Source organism: Gallinula chloropus (assembly GCF_964237585.1).
Source record: "Gallinula chloropus genome assembly, chromosome: 1".
NCBI lineage: Eukaryota > Metazoa > Chordata > Aves > Gruiformes > Rallidae > Gallinula > Gallinula chloropus.
This window is the reverse complement of record NC_140085.1, coordinates 64,409,304-64,421,718: the sequence shown is the minus strand read 5'-3', so window position 1 is coordinate 64,421,718 and position 12,415 is coordinate 64,409,304. Positions and strand designations below refer to the sequence as shown.

Below are 12,415 nucleotides of genomic sequence, written 5' to 3'. Positions count from 1 at the left end.
ATCCCAGTCTGAGGCTTCTTGGAAGTTTAGCCCAATGTGAATGTTTAAAGAACCATTTTGATACTGGGAGGTATAAAAACTACAGAAGGGTGATATTAAGCTGTCCATAGTTATTGCTTGCTGCTTCAGTTATATTGAATATATTAAGCAGATGTGTGCCTGTCCTACTCATCTGGAAAGCCTGTGTTTGCCCCCAGTGGTCTTCGAACCCATGTGTGGAGAGTTTGTATTGGTGGTTGTGGGTACTGTGAAGAATGAAAAGTCTATATAAAGGCTACACGTATGTTACAACAGGTCCTGATTGCTTTAAGACCCAGATGCGGAAATACTATGATGATGTTGGCAATGATTTTGTGATTTGTTATTTAATTAAAATTTAGATGTTACTCTTTCAACAGGCCCAACTTTATTGCTAACAAGATTTTTTTTCTTAAGATCTTTGCATTTTCCTAGTGGACAAATTTAGGATGCTGATGGTGCCTCTTCAATTCTTCTCTAGTTTTTCTTCACATATTACTTTACAAAACTCTTGGGCCCCAGCCAGCCAAAGCAGTGAGGAATCTGATTCCTCACTACTTCCAAATGTATCAAGCATCATTGCTGAAACTTTTCAGAAAGCCATAGAAAGTATTCTTCTGTCTTCCACTCTTTGAGACTATGTTTTAGTTCACAACATAAGGCACTTTTCCCTCACTTTTCTAAATAATTTTCTGTTACAAGCCTCTTGCCTAACTTGAAAAAAAGATTTGATTATAAATGATTTGGTATTCAGAATTAGGAGCGGGAACAAGTTTGCATACTGCTAGCACAATTCATGCATCCTAGTGTGATGCAAATTAAGCCTCACCAAGTTCAGGATTGAATTTCTGTAGGTAAAAATCTATGTTCTCTTCAAATTGTGCCTTGTTAGACAAGAGAAAGGACAATGCTGAAGTGGTTAGTGAAATTTTAGAAGCGCATCTGAGAATTGATCCACGTTACAAATGTGGTTGGAAAACGGTAATTGAGCAGGCTGTGTGCTCGAGTAATCATTTGTTTAGGAAATGCCTTGGCTGCTCCTTAGCCTTGTTAAGGAAATGTGTTAACTGTTCCTCACACTCGTGTTTAGTCAATATTCCCCTATAGATGTGATTTAAAACTGGAGTTTGGTCTGTGGCCTGAGGAAAAGTGGCTGGTGACACCATTTTGTCTGGGGCTGGCTAAAGAATATTTGCATGTTTTTCAAATCTGTTGACTTTTCCCCAAACACTTCTGGTCAGTGGCTGGTGCTGTCTTGGTCTGGGTGCAAGACTCATGGCAGAGAGGTCAGTGCTTGTTATGGGAGAAGTTCCAAGTGCTGCTCTATGGTAGCTGGGGTTAAAGCAGAATATCCGAACTCTTGGTTCTCCGTGTGCATTTATGTACCTACACCTAGCTCAGCAGACACGACTATATGTGAGCATTGATAAGGTAAGTAAAAGACACAGATATTAACTGAGCACTTAATAGATTACATATATGTGTGCTATACTTCATTTAACGATGCTTTCAAATGATTTTTTTTTAATGGTGTTGAAAGATGAATTGTGCTTCATATTTAGTGGGACTTGGTAATGTCTGCTCTTCAATTAGGTGGTCTTACTGCAGTACAGGCCTCATAAATTAAGCTTGAATTGCACTGAAGTGGAGATTTTAATCTTAAAACATTTTCATAAAGAATGTGTGGTATTTCTTCATGTTGAATCACTCTATTTTTGGCACAAATTGAATTTTCTGATGGATTGCAAACCAAAACTACGCTGTAGTATGTCACTTTTTGCCTCATCCAAAACGAATTTTGCAATTGAATCAAATAGATATTTGAAACTATCCATGTAATTCAAATAAATGAAGTCTTCTAGAGGAGTTATGTTTAGATGGAATTTGATTATAGCATAGATTCTAATTATACAGGCTACATGTACCCTACCTGAACACTAGTTCTTAAACTTTTTCTATGTAAGCATCTTGGTGTAACCAAGAGTAGAACCCCACTGTATAGAGCTTGTTCTTTTCTTTTTTGCCCAGGCTAGTAGTTCAGCAAATGGTAGTCACTTGTTTCATCTCTCTGTGTGGTGTGGTTGACCCCAGCCAACAGCGAAGCACCCACCCAGCTTCTTGCCCCCTCCCCTCTCCCATGGGATGGGGAGAGAAATAGAAGGAAGGCAAGGTGGCTCACAGAGCAAGGCAATTGAAAAGGAAGAGCAAACGCTGCTCCTGCAAGCAAAGCACAAGGAGGACTTCATTTGCTACCACCCATGGCCAGGCAGATGTCCAGGCAACTTACAGTCAGCTGTTCTGTTGTGTGTCATGATGCAGTGAGATACAACACCAGGAGCTTTTCCAAAATGTTTTTGAGGTATGAATCGTTCCAGGTGTCCCTTAGGTTACATGGGTGCATGCCTCTTTGGGCACTGGTCTTGTCAGCTCCTACATGCTTCTAGCTTTACTGTTAAAGTAACTGATGCAAGACCAAGGAAGCCTTGCAAGTCCAGGCATTCAGGCTCAGGGGCTTGGTAATTCCTCAAGCAGCAAAACAGCGCGATGACCGCTACCAGAAGTGGCACTACCAGTTGCTTGTTCTCTGCCCTGTGCCACCACGTCTTTTATGCTGGTGTGATTTGTTTGTGCAGTGTATGGTGAACCACACAGAGGAGATGATAAATTTCAGACTTTACCAGTTCTTTCAGCCAGATCAATCATACCACATGGGGGTTTTGCCACCATGAGGTATATACCCAAGCAGATCCTTAGAGCAAGTTTGTTGTCATACTTTTGCAATATTGGAAGGCACTTTCAGAAGCTTGTGAATAATAAACTAATTAGCCTGTCTCCTGTTGGGAAGACCTGTTTGCCTTCTGCTAGATGCATGTCTAATCTGTTTGGAGGATCGTAGTTTCCTTTGTAGATATCACAGTCTATTACACCAACACTTTTTAGGTGTTCATAGACTTCCAGGGCAGCCTGGTCACAGGCAGCTGGTGGCTTTCTGTAATTTCTGGCTACCTTCATGTGAGTTCTGCTTTCTCCTGTAGATGTGGAGGTGGTCATCTATCGGTAGCCCTCCTCCCACCAAGATCCATTTAAAATTTGTGTATCTCCAAGTTAGGTACAGTCTGGGAGTTTATGGGTGGTGTCTGTGCAGGCATTTGGGGTATCGATAAATAGTATAGTGGTGAGGGTACGTACCTGTAGCTCCCGTGTTCTCTGTACCCTTCCATTTAACACTGAGCCCCACCCTTTGTCCAATCTCTTAGTTTCATCTGGACTTGGGTTCCTTGTCTGTCCTGTGAGAATGTTATGAGAGACCATGCCAAATGCTTTGCTGCCGTGAAGATGAATGACACGTATTGCTTTGCTTTGGTCCACAGGACTGTCATAAGAGGAAATGAGATTTGTTTGACTCAATTTGTTCTCAGCAAAGCCATCTTGACTGATTAATCATCTGTTATCTTCTAGTTCTTTACAAATAATTTCGGTACTTCTGTTTTCTCAGACAAATGACATTAGGCTGGTCCATGATTCTTCAGCCCTTCTTCCTCCACAGTATCTTCTTGAACATGGGCATAATTTTTGCCTTTTCCCAGTTGTTTGTCACTTGTCCATCCCTTGAGTTCTTAAAATAGTTATTGATGGCAGAGACTTGATATTGTGAATATGTGGCTTCTGTGCCAAGACATTTGTTGCAATCATATTTACCTACCCCAAGTGTTGTTTTATCTTGTTAAACACTGAGAGCTTATCTTTCTGCCCTTCCTGTTAATTACGATCACAGTTGATTTTAAAGGAGTTAGATACTTGGATCATTTCATTTTAAGCTTTTTTCTGGTTTATTCTTTCCACATGTTCAGTAATGGTCTAATACTTCAATTCTTCTGGCTGCTGGAAAAAATAGCTTTTAGTCCCTTACTATTTACTTTGAATTTTGTACCCCAGCTTATGCCTATGTGTTAAAAGTGTAACATGTATTGTAGTAAGCTACTGTATTTAGTAGCTTGGTACTAGCTTTCATCTCCAGAAAGCTACTTTTTTGAATTGAAGGTAACAACAAACTAATGACTTACGTCACTAGTGAAAGCATAGTAGAAGACTACATTTCCTCTACAGTGAAAGATTTTCCTGAGGTAACTATTTTTCTTTCCTGGAACTAGGAGAGTTGTCCTTCTGCACTAGGTCTCCTCTGCTTGGGCGTTGTAGTAACTGAATTTGCTTAAGTCCTCTTCTCTGAAATAGTCAGCTCCTGCTTGCTTCTCTGACTTATTTTGGCTGAAGATCATGAATTCATTTTATATTCTTTCTTCACACAGTCCATCTTTTACATAATGTTTTCAGCCAGTTCCTCTCTGTTAGCTCAAATGAGATCTACTAGAGAACCTCTTTTCATTGATGTCTTCCAAATCCCGCATAAAAAAAAAAAAAACCTATCCTTTGTTTTCCCAGGTCTTCCTAGCCGATCTATCCTTTGGTAGATATAATTTCCCAACAGCTCATTAAAATCCTTTTAGTGCTATTAGGATTTGGGATTATTTTGCTGGCTGCTTGAAAACCTGTGCTTCCTGTATCTTCTCAACTTAAAAATTAGGTCTATGTTATCATCACAGACTTTTTATCAGTCCCATCTGGTTCAGAAATGTCCTTTCAACCTGGTGTGTATATCTTTGATAACCTGGGAACAGATTGCCCATCTTTCTTTCCTTGTTGTCAGAATCTCCTTTCACTAGTCTACTTGTAAATTATTTCACAAAGTCCTTGTTTTATCAAATAAATGATGGTTTGTTTCGGTATCAAGACTTTCGGCTTGTGTCAACACCTCTTGCATTAAGGAAAGTATCTGTTGTTCTCATTGCCTTTTTGACCTTACATTGAACAATGTTCTTTTCATTTTTAGATCCTTGTGAAGTCTTCTTCATGCTTTTGATAGCTTCATTTCTTTCCCCGTTCTGTCACACTGTGACTTCAAAGTTCTCCTTCCTTCTGTAGCACGCCTGTAGACAAAGACTTGGTGGTGACCTGGGAAAGCAAGAGGTAAATTCAGAAATAAATAGGTAAATTGGTGAATATTAGCTACTCTTCACTATGAACTTTATCTTCTTGTTAAAATCACATGGAAGGTTTTAAGGTTGCTGGTAAATGCCATGAAAGTATGATAAGTATTACAGATAGTTTTAAGGGAAACTATGCTGAAATGGACAGTTGCTATCTCTAAAGGGGGAAAATGATTCAAACATTGAAAACATCCCACAGACATGCTTCAGATTTAGGGTTACATTCCCACTTGCTAATCCTGCAGTGCAGTTTTTAAGATGAAAAAATGCACATCTTAGGAGTTCAGACAACTGTGGCTCTTCTCGCATAGGAGGGGAGGAAAATGTGTGTGTAAACTAACTATAATCTTGGAGTTCCTGATTACAGGCAATAAGGTACCTTTTAGAGACAAAAGGAAGCTTGTGTCTGTGTGCTGGACAGCTCCCTTCTTTTCTATCAATAGTTAACTCCATCTTCCAAAGTGATATGCTTGTCATGTGGCTTAGAACCTGACATCGGTTCTATACTGGGTATTTTTGAACGGCTGCTTCAATGAACTTCCAATTTTTTTGGCCAGGGATCTTAAATGTTCACTTGTGTTGTGTATATGGGACTGTAAACTACAGTTGAACTCACAACAAAATCTGTAGTTTAGCAGTAATCCCAGAGCCATTTACCAGCTCTGCTGTGCTGCTTTGTTCTTCCAAACAAAGAAAACATTTTCAGTCCATAAATGTGCGTCCTTTAATCCCATACTGATATAGGAAAGTCCACATACAAAATACAAGCTGCAAAAGAAGACCTTCCTCTCCAGGGAGAATCAGACCCTGGTAATCAGGGGCAGGCTGCATGGTTTCAGGAGTTGAATAATTTGAGTCTTCCCTGCCTGTTACACAGTAGCTGCTGACATAATGTACCTTTGTTTTGCATTCTCCAGTCATCCTGAAGAGGCCATGAGAGACAGAAAACCTCTGCCATGCTCTGGTGACTGCACAGAGCTGTTCTAGATAAGCCACTGAGCTACTGGGTAGTAGGGTAGCTGGTTTCTGTGTTGTCCCAGCAGCAGAGTTAGCATCTAACAGTAGATAAAAACGTGCTCTGCCATGACAGTAGGAAAGAAGCCTGCTCAGTAGAGCTCCATTTTGTCATTGAAGCATTCAGAGAGTGCTAGGCCATGTCACTCTCATAAATTGCTCAGCTGCAGGAACTGTGTCTAGGTATCCTGGGTGTAGTGAGTAAGAATATAAAAATCCAGACTCCAACTTGCTTTCCCATTATTAAAAATAATGAATAAACATGACAGAGAACATCTCTTGATGGTTCAGTCTCTCGTCCTAAGTTATCACATATAGATGTGCTTTGCCCTAACTGGGAAAAAGAAGTAAAACTTTGTGGGTTAGCATAATGAAGATGATTATTTTGCATTACAGGAGCAGGTAGAGGAACCAAGTATTATTGCAATCTTACAGTCCAGCAGAAGGAAGGATAGGCTGAAGGAACTGGGGCTGTTCAGCCGTGAGAAAAGAAGGCTAAGAGGGGATCTTAATGTTTATAAATATCTCAAGTGTGGGACACAAGGGGAAATAACCAGCCCCTTTTCAGTGCTCTGTGGAGACAGGACAAGGGGCAATGGCTGCAAGTTGGAGCACAGGAAGTTCCGCACCAACATGCGGAAGAACTTTCTCACAGTGAAGGTGACAGAGCCCTGGGACAGGCTGCCCAGGGGGGTTGTGGAGTCTCCTTCTCTGGAGATATTCAAGACATGTCTGGACACTGATCTGTGCAATATGAGCTGGGGAGCTGCTTTGGCAGGGGGGTTGGACCCGATGATCTCTCAAGGGCCCTTCTAACCCCTACAGTTTTGTGATTCTGTGATTCCTATTATACTTTACTCATGGGAAACTCTTTAAAGTGAGCCTAGAAGGATTTGTTTCAGGCCTCCCACAAGTTCTGAGGCAGCTTTGTGAACCTTCCCTGTTCCTGAACATTGAGCATGACCATCTGCTTTTAAAAGGGGTTTGTCTGACTGGCAAGGGCTAGTTTAGACGAGAAGCTTGTGTTGGACTTGGTTAGTTGTGAGAAAGAGGACAATTCCGTGACACCCCATGGAAGCTATGAAACAGTCTCACATCTTCTGTTGTCCTCCTGTGTCTGCCTCTTTTTAAGAACAAAATGATTTCTGCAGTGCCACAGATAGGTAAATGCTAGTTGTAAGGCTCTAAATCTAGCCCAGTGCTTTGGCTTCAGTGGATCTGATTTAAACTTTTTCCTCTCAATCTGTGGGATCTGTATGTGTACTGAGCTAAGGCCATGTGGTGCCAGGTGTCACCTTAGGCCAGGTTGCCCCTGTTTGGAGAGGTGGCAGGGGAAAGCACAAGGGGAAGTAGTCACTGTTTCCTCACTTGCCTTGGTATGTTGGAAGAGAGCAAACTGTCTATTTGAAGGAAACTTACTGAAATGGTGCTCCCAATCCAGTGTTGCTCAGTGCTATGCTCCCTAAGGTAATCTATTTATTCAAGGTAGTTCATGTAAAAGTTTTGACAAATGGGAGAGGCGGGGAAGAAAATAACAGGGTGAGAAAGTTAGAAAGTGGCAGCTTGACCTCAGAAAGTTAGCGTAAGAGAAATTAAAAACCTTAAAACACAAGCAGGTTTAAGAGACTGAAGTGTTACCTCAAGTTACCTCAAGTCAAGTTATTGTTTCAGCAGTTACCTCTGCTCAATTACCATTTCTGAGTTTGCAGTAGTCTCAAATTAAATAGTAACAAAGTCTTACAATAAGTATATCTTCACCCCGGAGACACAAATATGTGAGAGACAAGCGAAGTTCGCACACACACAGAAATAGCACAACCATCCAGGATCTGTATGATACTGTTTGTAATTAATTGCTTTATTGACGTTGTAGGGCAGAGGCTTATAATGGGAGCCTGGCCCTTGCACAGCTCAGGCAGAAACTGCAGCCATTGCTGTTTCGCCTAAAAAAGCTTCTTCCAGGTAACCTTTCTCTTTCGGTGGAAGTGCTGTTTGCATCCCCCTCCCCTACATAACATGTGTTAAGTCTTCCGTTACAAGACAGAGTTCCTATCCCTTCATTTACATACATCTTCTCTGAAGTGCAGCCTGTGGTTTCCAAAGGAGTACTCTAGATTGGGGACAGAGATGAGTTTTTACACCAAAATCCCACCTCAACTTTCCTGTGTAGAAAGTCACTCCCTACTTCTCTTCAGCGCAAGGCCCCACACCCCGGCTGAGCCTGTGTCTCCCCAGGGTCACCCAGAGCTCCCGGGGCCGTGGAAGGGCCCAGCCCTGCCCTACTGCCCACGGTGGGGAGGGAGGGAAGGAGGGCAGGCTGCTTCGGCTTCCCAGACTGGGCTCAAAGCGGTGTTTCCCTCCCCGAAGCAGGAGGGAGACCTCTGCCCACCCTGGGCTGTTCCCCGCTGCGGGGCAGCGGTGGAAGGGGAAGGGGAAGGCGTTCCCTTTCCCCCGCGGGCGAGCCAGGGGCAGCCGCCCCTCAGCTGGGGTCTCCGGGATTGCGATCGGCACGGCTCCCCCGGGGGACCCGCCGCCCTTCTGGCCCGGGTGAAACTGGGGGGGGCTCTTGCCGGGCCGCGGACCTCGAAGCTGGGCAGCGCCCAGAGGCGACACCGCTCCCTGTCCCGTCCTGCCCCGGCGCGGCGGCGGCTGAGGTAAGCGGGGACCGTGGGCGTTCATCTGCCGGCGGCTCTCGTCACCCGGAGACGGGTCTCCCCTAATCGGGTTTCCATCAGTCTCCGCGGGGAGAGTATAAAAGGAGCCGCCGCGGGGCGAGGCGGGCAGAGCGCGGCGCTGCCCTCCCGCCCGCCCGCCCGGCCGGCCTCATGCAGCCCGCCATGATGATGTTCTCCAGTAAGTACTGGGCGCGGAGGGGCTTCTCGCTGGACTCGGGTCTGACGGAGGAGCGCCCGGCCGTCGGCAGCCTCACCGTAAGTGGCGGGACCGGGAGCCGGAGTCGTCCCCGGCGGCGGGGGGCAGGAGGGGGAGCCGCTGCTCAGGGGGAGCTGCGGCGTGGTCGGGTTCAGCTGGGCCGCCCGGGGCGAGGGGGGTGAGGGGTAGAGGGGTGTCGGAGTCGGGGAGTCGCCCCCCGTCCTCGGAGCTTTAGGGGTATGCAGACAGCTTCTCAGCGGTTACCGAGCCGAGAAAACTCACCTTGCGGGCTAAGCGGTGCTGGCTCGAAAAGAAAAGCTGCCTTAAGCGTGCCGTCCAACCGGCGCCAAGCTGTCGAGGGGAGCGAAAGCCTCCCTACCGCAACGAACCGCCTTCCTGTTGGAGTAGTGTGGAAAGCACCGGGGTCCGGTTCAGGGGCTTTTAAACTCCTGAATTTCCAAAGCCTGCGATTAGTCCTGCTGCCTGCTGTGTGCCCGTGCTGTGTCCCGCAGAACCTGCCCTTTTCGCGGCGCTCAGGGACCGCACAGCACGATGTGCGAAGCATCTTTTTTGGCGACGCGCAAAGCTTACGCTGCGTCGGTGCCTGTGGCGCTTTCCTGGCTGGGCCGCTGGCTTGTGGGGCTTTTCCAAGCTTCTGCCAGCTCTCAGGGGTGTGAGAGCACACGGGAGCATCGTGTCAGGGATGTGCGGTTTCCCCATCAGAAGCCCTGGCAGGAGGTAGAAGGCACCTCTGTAAGATGATGATGTGGGTGCAACAGGTGGGCTGGTGGCTTCAGGCACGGGATAAACTTCCTGAAAGTAAAGGTAAACATACTTGAATAGGTGCACTTGAATAAAAGTGAAGGATCTTAATAGGTGTGAATAACGTAACACACACTGAGTAGGTGAGATATTTGGGTTTGTGGAGACTTTGCCTCCTATACAGTTTTGCAACATGTGAAGGTTCAGGTCACTTGGGTAGAACGGACAGAATGCACCAGTTTGTTCCAGTTGTGAACTGGCCTCTTGTCCTTACAGCAGAATGTGAAGCATCTCTGTTTATACATGCTTTGGTTCTGCGGGAAATACTGAATTGAATGAGATAAATGTGTGTTTTACCAGCTTTATGTCCGAGTTACTTTCCTCACTGAGTTTTGCTATGCATGCCTTTTATTTCTGAGTACTTGAGCTTGCTCCAGATAATTCATTATCATTAAGAAAGTTGATCTGCTAGTCATTAATTATGATGAGTACTAACGAGCATGGCTGGTAAGATTCCAGTTCTTGCAACATCACAGCCTCTTCTACTGGGCTCATGGCAAATAGGTATTCTAGTTTTTATGTGGTTGGGAGGGTGTTTCAGTCAGCACTTTAGGTAGTGGTCACTTGAGAGCATTGTGGGAACCAGTGACAGTCTTGGAAGGTGCCAAGTGCTCTCATTTCCCAGGGGAATTTATGGTTTTGTGATGTTCAGGCACTCGGTTGACTGCACGATCCTTGGTACACAGCTTCCAGAAAGCAACACACAGTGAAAAACCCTGGATGCAATAAAAAAAAGCATCTATGTGCTTGATGTGGGTGAAAATGACTCAGTCAAATCCCAAACATTCTTGAAGTTAAAACAAAAGTGACCTTCCCCATAATTATTCCTGAACAAACCTCCTACCCAGCGGAGTAGGAGGTAGTAAGCTCCATTACTAAAAAATAAATGTTTGAAACCCTTCATCTATCATTCTACAAACATCATTGCTTTCCCAGATTTTTTTCTGTCCAATCTAATAAATGATGGGAAAAGACCACAGAGACTTTTTACCCTGTGGAGTAACTAGTTTAGGTGTGGCTGGTTTAACCTGTACCATTTAAAGGGGGACTCTTGGTAAGATTATGCATTTTAACTGGCACCCGTTTTAATTCAGCACAGATCTCAGAAGATCCAGTGGGAGCAGTTGGTGCTCTAAGAGGAAGGTTTTTCAGAGTGGACTAGGATGGGATAAAAAAGCAAGCCAATCTGACATGAACTATGTGAATGCTGTAAGATGAGTGTGTTGCAAATACCTTGTCACTGTCAGTGATATAAATTCTTAAGAGACATTTTATATGATCTGGTTTGCAAAGGAATCGGACTGAAGCTTACAAAGTTTTTGCTGTGACACCAAGCCCTTCATAAAATCTAGAAGCACAGTGAGGCCCTTTCCAAAAGTCCATTGTTGCAGATCCACAGGCATTATGCAAGTGGGATAACCTACCTGTAAGGAAAAAATAAGAATAGAGATGTAACTTGGCTTTTATCAAATACTATGAGACCTGTTTATAAATGTCATTAATTTTCTTTTTTTTTCCCATAAGCTGCTTTACCATTTACCAAAGGACAAATAGTTCTGTATGATTTGTAATTTCTCTCTTTGCTTTTTTTTTTTTAATAGTAACTATATTACGGATGGAAAAAATCCCCCAGCTAGCATCTCACTGGAGATTTACATTCTCAACCTGGGCATAGGAGAATGCAGGCTGTTCTTTTTGAATCAATTGTCTATGAAGACTATACTGTTGTAATCTCAGAAATATTTAAGCTAATAAAGTTAGACTTCTTAGAAAATGCTGGCTGAAATGTGGCTGAAATCAGACTTTCACCCCAAAGTTGAGAGGATAATGTAGGAGTAGTTAAGGATGGTGTGATTTTCTGTATTTTCTTGAGCTCCTCAGCCAGCTCATCTTCTGTGGGAGGTACAGTAGAAACTTGTACTTCTGTGCTCATTTTTATAAGCAACAGAGACTTTATTTTCTAGGAAAAATGACATTACATGACAGCATTAACTGTACTGCAACAGAGAATGTAAAGTTTATGTTTTAAATGTAATAGTTAATACGAAAATAAAGACCAGTGTAAACCGTCATAAATGGACTGGTACAGGTTATATAGCATTGCTGCAACCTTTGCACTAATTCAGACCATCTCCATTTAATTTGTACTTGTTACTGATGATGGGATTCCCCTAATAATAACATTATATTTGGATCCCAAACATTCATATGCTTTTCCTTAAGGTTTATTTTCATCAACTCACCTCTTAGGCAATCGAGTCTAACAGCTGCCTTTGACCTGGGATTCTGGTTTCAAGTCAATGCATTACCTTTTAAATTTAAGTCTGGATGAATTTTGATTCAAATATTTTATAATAAAAAATTTCTCTTTGCATAAAAAGACTTGATTTTGCCTCTGAGACGATGCTGTTCTTTCTCCATTTGTAGCTGAACAGGTCAAGTTCTGGGAAAAACGAGGAAAAGAAAGGGAATAAGGGAAATGGGAAAGGAGAATCTGTTTCTGAAGGTGGAAAGACAGCTGTGGTGTTTTCCTTGAAGAATGAAGTTGGTGGATTGGTGAAAGCTCTCCGACTCTTCCAGGTAAAGCTTACAACTCTTACACTGGCTGGACTGAGGAGGGCTCCCGGGGTCAGGTTGTTTGCGGG

At 43.7% G+C, this 12,415-nt stretch overlaps 1 protein-coding gene across 1 annotated transcript in view; it reads left to right on the top strand.

Moving 5' to 3' along the window:
* Positions 1-8,902: 8,902 nt before the first annotated feature.
* Positions 8,903-12,415, top strand: part of TPH2 (tryptophan hydroxylase 2) — a gene marked incomplete at both ends in the record, with an annotated part of 50,449 nt that continues 46,936 nt past the window's right edge. The window contains 2 exons of the mRNA XM_084262557.1: positions 8,903-9,007; positions 12,198-12,350. Of these exons, the coding sequence (XP_084118683.1) occupies positions 8,903-9,007; positions 12,198-12,350 (258 nt within the window). The remainder of the gene's footprint in view (positions 9,008-12,197; positions 12,351-12,415) is intronic.